Raw genomic sequence first — 15,202 nt, 5'->3', positions numbered from 1 at the left:
GTCTTGGGTGCCTCCTGATCTCTTTTGTGGAGAATCTACTTGGGCAGCATGTGACTAATTTCTGTCGAAAGAGAATAATTTAGATGTTACCTGCTTATGTGAAAGGGTCTAAATTAGGAAATTACACGGAACTCAAAATCACCTTAACGAGGTACAGAGGTAATTCTCATGGCTTGGCAAAGAGCAGTAAAGGACATCACTGAGTTCTTGTGTCAATAAAAATGTTTAAAAATTATGACAGCTTGGAAAATAAACTGTGAATATAGATGTTGATCTTGCTTATCCTGGAGGTGACCCAATGCATGGAGCATTAGGGACCAGGAAATACAGGATGAAAGAGATCTTCAAGAGGCTGAGAAGATGCTCAATAACCATGGCAACAAAAGAAAGCACTTCTGAAAAGCAAACAGCTCTGCAGTTTGAGTTGCTTGAGGACACGTGTTGATTATTTTAAGGCATTTCTATTGGTAATGTTTCTGTTGTACTTTAAGCAGATTTGTTTATTTTACAGCAACAGCTTCAAATAAGTGTTTTTCTCAGACCTGACCCCTGTACTGTAAGGAGTGTAATTCTGTTCCCACTTATCCTTTATCACACGAAGACCAGGACCACACACTGACAGTCATTGAAATGACATATGTTTGAGGTTACTAGAAGTTTAGGGTGGCTGTGCCTTGCTGTGGGTCTTGGAATAATGTCTGGCTTCCAAAACTTTGAAATGTCATATCTGATCTCTCATCAGGCTCCTTGGAGTATAGTTCAGAAGCTTCTCAAATTTGTGATCACTTCTTAAAGGCTTCTCTTTGCTACCTGGGAAGCACATTCCCATTCATGGTTCCTGTCTGCTTGTGGTGGTCTGAATTACTCCTTTCTGCTCCCCTCGGTGTGTAGGTCTTCCCTTTTCACTCCCTCACAGTCGGTGAGGTTTTGGTGCAATTGAAGGTGCCGCGTGGCCCTGAGCTGTCTATTGTGTCACTGCTGAGGATACTGGCTGCTAGGATGAGCTGTTCTCATCACCTTTTGCCTCAATCGCAGTTGGAATGGGAATCCAAGGGAGTGTTTCATCGTGCCCAGGTGTGTGGTGACAGGGTGAGAAAAGCTTTGCCAGCAAGATCATAGAACAGGGCCTCTTCCCTGCCACACCTCCGTTCTCCAAAGGCAATTCTCCCTGCAGTGAGAGAAGATGCTCCCAGGGAAAATAGTTACTATAGTGACGAATAGCCCCGGTGTGTTTGAGGGCTGGATCACCAGGTTGAGTAATAAATGTGTAGGAGTCTATTTTTAAAAGCTTTTGTGAGGAGGAGACTGCTGTAGTCCTAGAAAATTTGTCTGCAAAGCGATAGGTTTTTCTGTGCTGAAGTTTAAAAATAATCATTGTCTGTCTTGAGAATGGGATGACCTCATTAAAAACAAAGAAGCTTGTATGTCATCGTGTCGAGCCTCCTGGCAGTGATTCCTGCAGCAGCCTTCTGAGTTACAGTAGGAGCTCTGCCCATTAACAGGTTCCTCAAAACTCAGACCCACGGGGATCTTGGGTACAGCTGCCCCAGTGTCACAGTTGGAATTAGGTGCTTTTAGCTCATTCTCTATCCTGGTCTGTGCAGCACATCCTGGCACATAATGAGCAGAAGCCATTGAAAATAAAATCTGACTCCAAGCTTCTCCCACAAAATGCTGGGTTTAAAAACTGTTTGGTTTTGTAAGAGAATTGGTGTGAGTGGAAGTATCTGCCACAACTCATAATTTTGTTACCTGTCTTGCCTTCTTGCCCATGAACCTGTGTGACTCGTATACTTGCTGTGTACCCGTGAGTGCAGCAGGGAAGGGGAGAGCTGAACAGAGCTGGAAAGCTGGTTTTTAGGGTTTGGTGGCTTTTACTGTGGCTGTAAGAGGAGATGGCATGAAGGTCCTGAGCGATCCAGGTGCTGCCTTTGTTCCTTGTGCAGGGAGCTGCTGCAACGGGTCCAGCAACCTGCAGGAAATCCCCTGGTCTGTCGTTTCACCCACAGGGAGTCATGAAGGATTTCATGTAAGGCCATGTGATCTGTGCTGAACTGATTAACATAAGGCTCTCCTGTTTAAATGGCTTTACTTTGTTATGGGTCTGAGGAACCCTGCAAACATAGGGATTAAGTGGGTTTATGTGAGGTGTAGAGGCTCAGCAGTGCACTGTTGGTTTATAAATGTCCCCATCTCGGTGACCCACGGGCACTGTTTGCCGACTGCACATTTACGTACGTGCACACTTGTACTGACAGCTGCCTGTGGGTTTGCTCAGTTGCTGTGGGCCACCAATTGATACTGAAATCCAGTAATTACAAAAATACCTTTTCCTGTTTTAATAAGTCCAGAACTGATTTTTGTTACCTTCGTAGCATTAACTCCAGATTTGTAAGTGGTGCAGGTCACCCGTCTCCCGCTCCCATCAGGAATCTCTGTACAGACATGTTTAACAAACCTTCTGTCAATCAAAAACTGGTTATACAAGGATTATTTGCCTTCAGTTTCCTGTGTAATGAGGTTTTTGATTGACAACAATGGAGTTAAAGAATATAGAACGGCTTTCTGAATCTGAGATGAGCAAGTTTCCATTTAATACTGTTTGCACATGATAACATTGACTTCCAGTTTTATCTGTGATAGAAACTGAAGGTGATCAAAAATAAGGAATATAGAAACCCTTCTCATTTAAAAATGTTGTGACTTAGAAAGTAGAGGTAGGAAAATAACTTTCTATTTCCTGCTGTAGCAGTGGATTTGAACATCATTTGCTGTACAAATAGTTGATCTATTGGGGGCAAACGTTTTGGAAAGATGGAAGTGTCTCAGTATGTTCAGCATGGCTGATGGGTGAGCACTCCTCAGCCTGCCTCTGCCTGAAGACTGTCAGATGCTCCTCAGGTTAGGAATTTAGGTGATGCTGTTATCTTTTGTCTCTGTTTATCAGGATTAGTTTCTGAAATGGTGTCCTTGACCTGCTGTGTGTGGTGGTTGCTGTGGGCACCTGGTTTCCAGGTGTCTTGATGAGCATTTGCACTTGTTCAAGTAAATTTGGATTTCTTGAATGCAATTAAATTAAAAACTAACGTACTGAAAACTAAGAACATATGCTGTAAATGGATAAATCTGGGTTGATGTTTCATTTTCAAAATGCTAAATATTTCTAATAATGACTTTGATTAAAATGTAGCTAATGGGGGAAGGGCACTCACAGGTACGATGAATGTGAGATACAGGTGAGTTGAAATGAGGTGAACATATGGGTTCCTTAGGGGTGAGCTAAAAGGACAGAGTTAGCCTATGATTTACAAACATCTTCTCTATCTCAGACTGGTTTCTCTTGTAGACCTCCACAGCAAGCTCAGCTTAGAAGCAGATGAAGCACTTGAAGAGTATTTCTGGTCTAACTGATGCATTAAAGCAAATCTTGCATGGCTGGAAGATGCAGACAAGACTCGTGTCTCAGTGTCATCTCTTTTAACTAGATCTGTTTGGGTCTAATAAAAAGTGCTGTATCTACGGACTTTCTGTTTGCCCCCTTGGTTCCCTCTTTGGGACTGGAGATCAGAAGTCAAAGTCAGGATTTGCTGAACTTTTGGGTGCATTACTTTTGTTTGAAAGCTGGATGAATGAATCTGGAGGTTTCCCTAGCAGAGGAGGGTAAGGAATGCACAAACCATTCCTTCCTTAGTTAATAGCACATTGGTGCAGGGGGTCCATTTTTGTAGGTTGCTGCTTTGAGTCTGCCCACAGAGAGGACCTGTTATATGATAACATGGTTTGACTGAGTTGATGGGATTTTTTTCCAAAGCAGCTCAGGAAGCTTTATGAATTGTAAAGGAGATGTTTCAAAGGAACAGACCTGCAGTTGTGTCCTAGCTTCAACTTCCCACATGCAGGAACAGTCCTGTTTTATGCAGGAATAATACACTAACTAAATCATGTCTTGCTGTGAGAAAGAAACTTCTCCTTTTGCTCATTTAATCCCTCATGTTACATTGTGAATGTGCTTAGGGAGACGCTTCATTTTTGGGCCTCTTCTGGAAAATTGGTTTATTTCAGTCTTCATAACAAACCCTAAAATCATACCTTGAAACAAGGAAATAATCTTTTTCTTTTTATGCTCTATTCAGAGTCTGGCTACACAATACACTGCATGTCTTTCATCTGCAATTGTAGCATTGCTGCTTTGATTTGTGCCAGTTTTTCCCACAACAGCAAGGAAAAGAAGCTTAGGAAAGTAGGTACTATGGTTATGAAGGTACAGTTATTTGGGGAAATAACTCTTTTGTCTCTAACAAATGGAATTACTCACTTACTTATAAAACTAATTGCTCTTCTGTTTGCTAGTTGAATGACAAATTTCTCCTTTAATAAATAGTTACTCCTCTGTACAAATAGGATAGTTGGAAGCTTGTGGTCAGCCAGAGAGGATGGCCCTAGTCCGTGCTTGGTGATGGGTGCTCGTTGAGATATGCTGAGAATACGAGTCTCAAAAGTGAGATAATTGTCTATTTCTGAGCCCTAGTAACTGGCAAGTCTCCAGTTGGCTTGTGTCATTGCTAGAGCAGGCTGATCCTGCCTTGATTTTTCTCCCCCTTTTCCAAAACTCCAGCTGAAAGAACTGGCTGGATGTAGTTCATGCATTGCATTTCATATGGAAAATAGGAATAAGCATCCTTCAGTTGCTTGGTCCTGGCTTCCTACTGAGTCTGACAGTTCCTGAGCACATTTAGAAGGAATTCAGCTGTTTCTAACAAAGTAGAACTGGACAAAAGCTGAACAGAAGCTTTATAAGTTTGGTATTAAACTTTGGCACTACAGTGCCATTCCCTGATGAAAGTATTCCCAAGACCTAAGGCTGATAGTGCAGCTCAACACTGGGTTTTTGGTTTGGTTTTGTTTGTTTTTAACCAAAAAAAGAGTTTTATATTAGTGTTACGTGTGATTCTTGAATGGAATTCTGCTGCAGAAACTCCGCTCAGTGTGTAATGCTAATTAAAATACTGAGGTATGTTTTATGTCTGTAGCACACCCTCAACTAATGTATTTGGAGTATGGGTTTAATTACTGCTCCATGTTGAGGGATGCTTGGATCACTGACCAAAAATGTTGAGCGCTGTAGCTGAGACATGGGAAAGGCATGATTCCTGGTTTAATCAGTCTGTAGGGTGGAATGAAAGCTGGGGGTAATGTCAGAGGCTGCAAACTCATAACCAGTGACAGGACTCAAGGAAAATGGCATGGAGCTGAGTTGGGAGAGGTTTAAGTTGGATATCAGGGAAAGGTTCTTCACCCAGAGGGTAGTTGGGCACTGGAACAGGCTCCCCAGTGCAGTGGTCACAGCACCAAGCCTGTCTGAGTTCAAGAAGCCTTTGGACAACACTCTCAAGCACATGATGGGATTGTTGGGGTGCTTTGTGCAGGGCCAGGAGTTGCAATTCATGATCCTGATGGGTTCCTTCCAACTCAGCATATTCTGTGATCCCAATATGCCTGTGCCCTCTCAGGGGTGGGAGCAGGTTCTCCAAAGTTCAGCATTTAGCACTTCACTCTTCCCTACCTGTCCTGCTTCTACACAAGCCACTAACATTGAGCAAAAGCAGATGCCATTTGCAGAGAGGGTGAAAGTGCTAACCCCGGTGTTTAACTTAAAATTGCCAACACGTTTGCTGCTGCACTTTCATCTGTGTTATCTCCAGAGAGTGCCTTGTATCTGACCTTGCTTTGCATTTTTACCCTTGTGCGTCTTTGATTTGATAAGTCAGCAGCACATAGTGGGTACTCAGGCTGAGGAAACAGCTTGATCACGGGGAATAACATGGGATAAGGGATGGCAATCACAAGTATTGAGATTCTATTTTATTTTCAGGTAACCTCTGTTTTCTATACAAACATGCTTTTGGTACACAATCTAGATTAACAACTGTAAAAACAAACCCTTCAGTGAAACTTTATTGAGAAAGTTTTACAGTTCTATGCTGTGAGGCTCTGAGTTCTTTTGCACTGCAGAGCTTTAAATTAAATTGAAATTTTCTGAGAAAATAGTGATTCAAACACTGCTTCTTATGGCAAAGGCAATGTGTTGAAAGGGAAATGCAGCAGCAGGTAAGTAGAGGTCTTAGTGGCTTACATGGCTTTTACAGAAATGTTCTCACCTTGTTTTTCCTGCATACCGGGCATATGGATCGTATTTGGGGGGAATTATGTTGAACTTCTTCTGGCTAGAGGCTTTTTTTCAAAAAATTCCCCTTAACACTGTAAGGTGACTGTAATATGAAGTTACCAGTGGGTTGCTCAGCGCCTCCAGGTGAAGTATGCTCAGAACTTAGTTAAACTCTTTGTCAAGCTGTCAGCCCTGCTGAATTATCTTTGGATATGAAAGACTTTTTGCAAACCTGTTCAGTCTTTCCCAGTGGGTTGGAGACTTGCTCTCCTGCCCCCTTACCTCCCTGTGACGTGCTGCTTGTGTGTGGCAGAGTCGGGTACAGCCCTATGGCTGCTTTTTGAGAGGGGCTGTGGTGTTGTACAGTGTGTGCTGTGCTTTCTGCTCAAAGGGCTCCCCTGGTAAGTCACAGTAAGTCAGACCTGTGAGTCCCAACATGAAGTCATGGCCCCCCTTCCAGATATACCTCGTGCACTGGGGTTGTGTGGTGGATCTGTGCACCTGTGGCATATTGTGCTTTTGGCAGCTGGAGATGAGACACCTGCAAGATTAATTCTTCCTGGCTTGTGCCTCCCTGCAGTGCTGTGTTTGGTTAGGAGTTTTGTTGGGGCAAGCTGAAGCTCATTAACTCAGAGTCAAAGGGAGGAAAGGGACATGGTTTTGGTGATTAAAATCTGTGGGGTCGCTCAAGGAGTGGGTACTCTGAGCTTTGTGTTCAGCCATACAAGCCCTCAGAGTGTTGCTGGATGTGGTGTCTAATAGAAAAACTCATCAGAGCAGTGCTGTGGAAATACTTCCTCATTCGGACGGAGCGGGTTACACATTTTTGTGATACTGAGAAACTAATCTAGTTTGTCATTAATGAAACAGAACATATTGCAATGCAAATGAGAGGAGTTGCATGACAAGTGGTCCCACAGACCTCGGCACTTGCTATTGATTGTGCAGTCTTAATTATTCATGTTATGCAAATTGCATTTCTCATCTTGCTCCTTCTTGTCTACATATTTTTGGTACAGGACTTGCCTGCAAACAGTCTTGTTCTTTCACTTGAGAGACAAGGATTGTTTCTGGCAAAGTTCTTAATGTTCCTTTGTTGAGCAAGTACTGGCTGAGCCAGGCAAGGCTCTGGAGCTCTGTCAGAATGAATTCCTCTTGCTGTAACTTCAGATGAAGAAAGGGAAGAGTTGGTGGAGTATTATATGATAAGAACAAAAGCTTTAATGTAGTTTTCAGCTTCCTTTGGTTTTGATACTGGAGCCCTTGTGGCACTTGTTTTCTGGTCAGTTGTTTGGAATAGAGATGTGAGAGTGTTCTTTTATTCATGCTAAATATTACTTTGCATTTCAGGTACACTAAGCCACTAACCTTTGCAGACTGCATTAGTGACGAGTTGCCATTAGGATGGGAAGAAGCTTATGACCCTCAGGTTGGAGTCTATTACATAGACCACAACACCAGTAAGTGACATGTTATTGTGTTTTTGCAGAGTGATTGTTTTGTGCCTGTGTTAACACTAAACCACAGAGTTGCTAACATGTTTTAGAGTACAACTGAGATCTGCAGCTTGTGAAATCAGATCCTCTCCTTCTCCATTGTATGAGATACTTCCCTCTCTAAACAGGAATCTGAGATATTTTGGTTTGCAGTCTTCAAATTGGCAGTCACGTTTGAGCTAATGCTATGGACACACCTCTGTGAGATATGGTTCTGCCGAGGAGCCCAACTAAGCAGCAGTGATCTGGAGTTTGTTCCTGGCCTGGAATTTGTCCCTGTGGCAAGACCATCAGAAACAGTGCAAAGGTCTTGTGTTGATTCCCCTGGCAGGGATCAACTGGATGACAGCACGAGCTCCCTGTGCTGCAGGAGCTTGCACTGCCTTTGCTGGAGAGGAAACTCTAAAGTAGGCTTGGGATGTCCTGAGATGTGTGCAAGTTCGGGCTTGTGGTGTTTTTATTCTGTGTCCTCAAACTACACTCTTTGTTAGAATGCTTGATAGGCCAAAAGAGTTAACTTTATAAGCTCATTTGAATTATGAGAAAATACAGCATTTGATATATCATTGCAGGTATTGTTAGGATAAGTGTATTGGGTTGTGCTAGAACAAATCCCCTGAAAAAGTAATAAACAAAATAAATCAGTGGCTTTGATTCTCTTTACAGAGCAGCTCCAATTGCAGTCCAGAATTTTGCAGCAGAACCATGCCCAGGCTCTTTTGGGAGAGCTTGTAACTCATACAAAGAGAAAAACTTTTAAAATTAAGACAGAAGTGCCTTGAAGTTGTGGGATTTTTTAAGTCTACTTCTAGGACTTCAACTGAGAACTTCAGCATATTTTTTCTCATCAAGTAACACAATCTTTTTAAAAATAAAAATGCGGAAGCCTGATGTGGGGTTTTTTTTCCTCGATTTTTTTTCTTCTTCCCTTGAGTATCTTCATCTACATACCCTTTTTCAGAAATGCCAAAAATTCATCCAGGCTTTAGCAACTTCTCTTGGGTATTAAAAATGCAGACTGAAAAAAGCCTATTCCCAAAAAAGCACTGATTGACCTCTGCAATACAAAGATCAAAAGTTTCTGGATGTGAAGGTTACACAAATATTGTTATTTAGAGCTTATGTCACCCTAAAATCACAGGATTTACATATCTTTAAATGGCTTTATCCTAAGTATTTTTCTGTGTGTCATGGGACATTAGGTTTTACTTTTTACAGGAAAGGACAGTGGAGAAGGAAAGGGTTGGCCCCAGGGTGACTGTGCACAGGTCTGGTTGCAGGTCTGAGAGGGCTGTTACCCCTGGTCAGTACCACTCAAAAGCACCACAGGATTCAGGGGCATGCAGAGAAGCCTTCAAACTGTGCTGACACCTGCTTAATAAAACAACAGTTGCTTTTAAAAAGTTACACTTGTATGGGATGTCAGAGGCTACAAGACTTGAATGAGAATTTCAACTAGAAGGTTAAAAAGAAGATAAGCCAACTCCTGACCCTATTTCTTATGCCAGCTCTCATCCAAATCATGATAAAGCAAAACATATCCACTTACCTAAACCTAATCAAGCAACTCATCCTTGTGGTTTATGTTGAAGTATCCTCTGGAGGGTGTCCAAAACCTTCTTCCTCTCCAAGGTCTCTTGCAGATTCCCTGGCAGGAAGGAACTGTCATCAGAGGGTGTGAAGGGGATGGAGCCATGTTGGTTCTTGCTGCATAAGTGCTTGAGACTAATTATCAGAAACAAGCCCAAGGACAGACTTAAACTAAACCTAAAGCCAGGAGCCATTAGAATAAGTGAGATGGAGAACAATTCTAACCACCCCTCTGAGGGAAAATAAATACAATTAAATTGAATTGAGTACCCAGAGTATTCCTAATACAGTATTAATGCATAGCCCTGAGTGTGTCTCTCTGGGAGAACTTCTTTGGAATTTCATTTGCACAAAGAAATTATGCTGATCCAAGCAGAGTAAGGCAACATTCCTCCAACATGAAACAACCAGATTTATTTATGACAAGCTCAACATTAAATTAAAAATTCACAAGACAACACATGATGTAATAGCCTTCATTTCTATAGCCCTTTCATTTCACTTTTAAATGTATTTTGCATTTCTCAGTAGCTGGAGCCCATTGAGAGCCCTTGGCCAGCATTTTCATTTATTGGTATTACATGTTTGAAAACCAAAGCTCAAAGCTGCAATCAAGGGAATACAGTTAGTGCTGTGATTACTGTAAAGGTGGAGGTGAATATTTAGAAGAAAATATGGAAACAAAGCATTTCAATACCTAAATGTGTCTTCCACCCTCTCCCTGGGCTGGGCCCTAAGGATTCCCTGTGTCAGACACTGTATGGGCTTGGGGCAGTGGCAGAGCTTCCCCACCTAACAGGGGTGTTCAGGATTGTATGTTTTTATAGTCTTCCTCCTGGTTGCTTATAGTGGAGGGATTTCCCTGCAGCAGCTTCCACCACCCTTCTTGGGATTATGGGAAGAATGGGCTGCTAGTCTAAGGAAAAACTGGAAATAGCCAGGCTTGAAGACCTTATGTCTGTGTAGACTTATGACCCAGTGTCCTGAATTACACTTCAAGAGTTGTGGGTATTTTGCCAAGATACTTATTGTGCTTGAAATTAAAGAGTCCTGAGTCACAGTTCCTGGTGCTTATTCATGGAATCTAGTCCAGGGAATCTGGATGTCTGGGAATGTGGGGGTCAGCTCCCTGGGTAACTCACAGCAGACTTTCCCCTTCTGATTCAACTGTAAAGTAAAGGGAGTTACTCCATCTGGGTGTGGGTCATGGTTGCATGAAAATGAGATTTGGGTACAAGAACAGAGGCAGGAGCCCTGGGGATTTCAGAGCCTTATAGGTGCTGTGTCCTCCTGACTTTTCTTTTGCTCCCTCTAAGAGAGGCTGTAGTGCTGTCCATGAGGGCACCAGCACCTACAGCTGGCACAAGCAGCTGCTTTTTTCAGGTTATTTTGGAGCATTTTTCAGGCCCAGGCTTAACTTTAATGTTACATTGGCTGAAATGTTGCTTCTGCTTGCAGGACCTGTAAAGGACTTTTTGTTGAAATGCTTCTACAAGCTATACTGGGGTTTTTTAATCACTTTTTGCAGCTTCTCCAAGTTTTGCTGTGTAAGTTGAAGTGCCATGTGTTCTTTTGGGTCTTGAGATACTGTTAAAACAAGTTATTGCTGGAGTAGCCTGTTAATTTTCTCCTCAGCATGATCACGGACAGCTTGTGAAAATGGTTGTGTATCCATCCCTCGGGTAAAATCCTTTATTTCTAGTTCTGCTCCTGGGATTGTTGTCCAACTGTTCTCTTCCCTACATCCTGTGCATTCCAGTGTTAGTATTATGCCTGACTCACTCAAGAGCTGCTCATACCTTCCACCCTGGCAGCTTTTACTAAATATTTAAAGAGGCTCTTAAGATATGCAGATTAGATTCCTACTGGTAGTTTCAAGCAGGTCCTTTTTATTAATTATTCATTATGTGGTAACTAGGCATCCTTATTCAAGCATGTTAGTTTAGACAGTTCAGAGCACTTGGTCAACTGAATATTGGAACCTGTTCCAAACAAGAACATGTAATAGCCTTGAAATAGAAATGAAAAATGTTTTGGGCACTTCCTCACAAAACAGAGACAAACGCTGACAATAAATTTGCTTCATTAGTATTAGGACCAGCTGTGTGTCTGTGACCTTATGCCTTTTTCACGATTAGAAACCTGGAAAGCAATGTCTTGGTTGTGCTGGGGTAACGGAGATGGAAGTGGTGTAACTGCTCATGGCTGCATTGCCTGTGTCACCTTAAATTCCACCTCCTGTATTCTTCAGTGATTTACTGCTGTCCCTGCTTTTGGTGAAGGAATTGTTTGCTCCCCTTCTGAGATGCTGTTTGTATAATGTCATTTAAGAAGGTTTCACAAATACATCCTGTGATTTGATGAGTCTTTGTTTTTACTTACCTATGGAATCGGAGTGAGAGGGTTTTCTTTCCCCTCTTTAATAAAAGCCACTTGGCAGCCAAAGAGGACGGGCAGAGTTGTAAATGCTTTCATGTTGTCAGATGCAGTATAATGCAGTCATGTGGCAATGATATTTTCTGAAGGGTTTTTTTATCAGTGAAACAGTAGAGGTATTTTATTAGTAATATTATAAAGCAGTTGCAATAAAGATAAGTCTAACAGTCAATGTCAGTATCTTAGAGCTGTGTGTGCATGTTATTGGGTGGATGTTTTTAAGAGCCAGAACCAGCAGAGGAGTTGGAGAGTTGTATGATGATTTTGTAATGAATTGTTCTACACAGTGATTCAGCAAAACTCATTGGAATTCATTGTGGATCAGTGGTCACCTCCTAAGAAAAAAGGAAAATATCCTTATTCCACATTCTTTATTACAGGCAAGGGGCTATTTTAAAATATTGTCATAGATAGTGGAGCTTCTCCAGGCAGCAGAACAAACCTGCATTTTGCTGATCTGGCTTTCTCCTGTTTTCTGTCCAAGAAACTACCCAGATAGAAGACCCCCGAGTGCAATGGCGGCGGGAGCAGGAGCACATGCTCAAAGACTACCTGGTCCTGGCCCAGGAGGCGATTGCTGCACAGAAGGAGATCTGTCAAGTGAAACAGCAGAGGCTTGAATTGGCCCAGCAGGAATATCGGCAGCTACATGATGTTTGGGAGCACAAACTGGGCTCTCAGACCAGCTGTGAGTACTTAGTGAACTCTTAACCAGTGACTTCCTCTGTCATGAACCCACTGGGACAGTAAACATGCACGAAGCTGCTCCTCTGATAGCTGGGATGTTATGCCACATCACTCTCCACGTTTGCTCAGTTTGTCTCAAAAGCAGTCACTGCCCAACACCTGGTTGGTGAAGGCTGATTGTTGTGGAACGCTCTTGTGGCTGGCTCAGTCACTGGTGTCAGCGTGCAGCTTTTCAGCGTGGGCTTCAAAAACTGGGAAAAAATGTGGTGGTTGGCTCTGTGTGAAAATGTGAAGTTATGTGGTATTTTTCTTGGTTCCCCTGTTTCAAATATAGAAACAAGGCAAGAAGGACCATCTTGGATAACGTTCCCAGGCCTTTCGTAGTTTAACATCCCAGTTGAGTGGCTGTTTTGTGGAGCTGAGGGCCTGTATTTTATGCCATGTAAAAGCCAACAGTGGTGGATTGCCTCTCATGAGGAACATTGTTTTGTGCTCCATATTCTTTATTGCACAGGAAGCATCAATACCTGTTGCTTCAAGAGTTGGTGCAGAAATGACTATAGAATGCCATATATTTCCTCCTCACGTACTAGTTAGGAGCTGGAAAATGTCCAGAGGAGGATTTATTTCCTACAAGTATTCCAGAAATTTTTTATAATCCTCATAATTGCAGACTTTCTGTGTTCTTGCTAGCCCCATCAGTGCACCTCTGTCTCCCTGCTTCACTCTTGTGAGTTATATCTTATGGTGGACAATTCCACTGGTTAATCCTGTGCCTGATGTTAAAGGATTTTAAGTGGTTTTCTGTCAGCTGAAGGATTCTTGTTTGACAAGGGTCCCGTCCATCATCTCTGAAGTACAATTTTTAGTCTTTACTTAAGAGGACTCTACTGGAGTGCTGGTGTAGCAGAGCAGTAGACTAAGAACATGAGTTACACTGGTGTGATGTGATTTGTCTTGAGAAATACAGCCAAACTGAAAGAACTAGAAATGCTTTCCCATGTTTTATAGGGCATAAACTGATGGCTGCAAGGATCAAAATATCTCCCTTGCCTACAGCTACCTCTAACAACATTGTACATTAGGGAGCTTCTGAACCACTGCTGAGAAGAGAGTTCTGCTCTTAATGGGACATTAATTTAATCCAGTATGACACGTTGTGTGGTTGGTTTTGTCCTCAAGGCTGTGAGAAGGCTTGCATTGCATTTTTCAGTTTCTTCTCATTCTTTGCTTTTTTTCCTAAATGTTCAGTGAATTGTTTTGCTCAATGAGAAAGTCTGAAAAAATTAATTAAGTAAACCTTCATGCAATGCCTGTCCCTTCAGTTCTGTTAAATGCCTTTGGAAATGCAGGAAGCCACACTATTGAATGGAGTGAATGTGTTTGGGAGTTTGAGTTAAGTGTGTTAACCTGGAACAAATCCAGACTCTGGAGATGCAGGACATGCTCTGGCCTCTTTAGTATACACTTGTGGAGTACTCGACTGCACTGTTGCCTTTCCCTGCCTGTGAGAGGGGTGAGATCTGGGAATTGGGCAAAAGGCTCACACAAGCAATGTGTGGGGATCTGGGTGTGCAGGAGTGATGGGGGTCTTGCTTTGTGCTGGGGAGGGAGGTAAAGCTGCTAAACTGGGTGCTGTATTTGTTCTAGTGCTCTCTGGCTCATCCTCAAGTTCCAAGTATGACCCGGAGATCCTCAAAGCGGAGATTGCTACTACAAAATCCAGGGTGAGTAGTACAAAGGGACCTTTGCTTGCCATGAGTAACCTTCAGATATTTCCAGACCTCATGGCAAATACTAAAAGGGGATGCCAAAGCAGTTGGAAGAGCTAATGTCGCTATTTTTAATCTAGGAGGCAATTTCTCAGAATTTTCAAACGTTGCAATCTTGGGATTTTGAAACAACTTTTTTTTCCCCCTTAGACTTTAGGCTTCCTTGGCAACTGGCAGGACATCCTGCTGCACAGATACACTGTGGGCTGTGTGCTGGCTCCTGGTTGTGCCCCAGCACTGGAGAGCTGTGAGTTCTCTCCAGAGACTGGCAGCTGTTTTGTCCTGGGCTCAGTGCGGGTTGTCAGCAGTGGCTGTGTGCGCTCTCATGCAGAGCCCGGTTTGGGAAGAAGAAAGGACTAAAGTAAAGTAGGTCAGTGTGGCCTCTGTGGAGGAATATAAAACAGCAAGCTGTAGGGTCAGTGGATTTACAATATGTGTTATCATCCTGCTGTGTTACTCGTGCAGTGGGGCCTTTTAGTTTGGTATCTTGGAGGGTGGCTTTTGTGGAGTGTAACTCCTGTTTTGGTGCTTAACAGTTTTTTTAATGACTGGGAAGGCTTTAAACATTTCTGAGTAAAAGTGACATGTGTTTCATTGTTGTCTCTTGAATTTTTCTTAACTTTTCTGCTTATGAGGTTGGAACTTCCCTTGAGCCCTAATTCCCTGGTATGTGCTGGATAAAACCCTAGCCAGTGATAAAGTCCTGATGAGGATGCATTTAGGGCTGTTTGCTGCTGTTGAGATAAGCTGATTATCTGGAAAATTTGTTTAGAGTACTGTCTCCACTGAATAAATTCTGAATTGAATGGGTAGTGCTGTACCTAAGTACCCATATAAGATATCATTCTAAAAATGTGACACCTTGCTGCAGGTTAATAAACTCAAGAGGGAAGTAGCTCACATGAAGCAAGAGCTCCAGTACAAAGAGCATGGATTTCAAACACTGAAGAAGTAAGTGTGTTCTCAAGATCTTATTTTCAGTGCAGAACATTTCTGGCTTGCAATGCATCCCCCACTACATTTATAAATAGCTGCCTAAATAACGTAAGCTGAAA

At 42.5% G+C, this 15,202-nt stretch overlaps 1 protein-coding gene across 1 annotated transcript in view; it reads left to right on the top strand.

Moving 5' to 3' along the window:
- The window catches only part of WWC1 (WW and C2 domain containing 1), a 66,993-nt gene that overhangs the window by 23,950 nt on the left and 27,841 nt on the right, over window positions 1–15,202 (top strand). Inside the window, exons 2-5 of the mRNA XM_027682605.1 lie at window positions 7,517–7,626; window positions 12,173–12,376; window positions 14,026–14,102; window positions 15,019–15,098. Coding sequence (XP_027538406.1) covers window positions 7,517–7,626; window positions 12,173–12,376; window positions 14,026–14,102; window positions 15,019–15,098 — 471 coding nt within the window. The remainder of the gene's footprint in view (window positions 1–7,516; window positions 7,627–12,172; window positions 12,377–14,025; window positions 14,103–15,018; window positions 15,099–15,202) is intronic.

Source organism: Neopelma chrysocephalum, unplaced genomic scaffold (genome assembly GCF_003984885.1).
Source record: "Neopelma chrysocephalum unplaced genomic scaffold, ASM398488v2 Primary Assembly neopelma1_63, whole genome shotgun sequence".
Lineage (NCBI taxonomy): Eukaryota > Metazoa > Chordata > Aves > Passeriformes > Pipridae > Neopelma > Neopelma chrysocephalum.
This window is presented reverse-complemented; position numbering and strand designations above follow the sequence as displayed.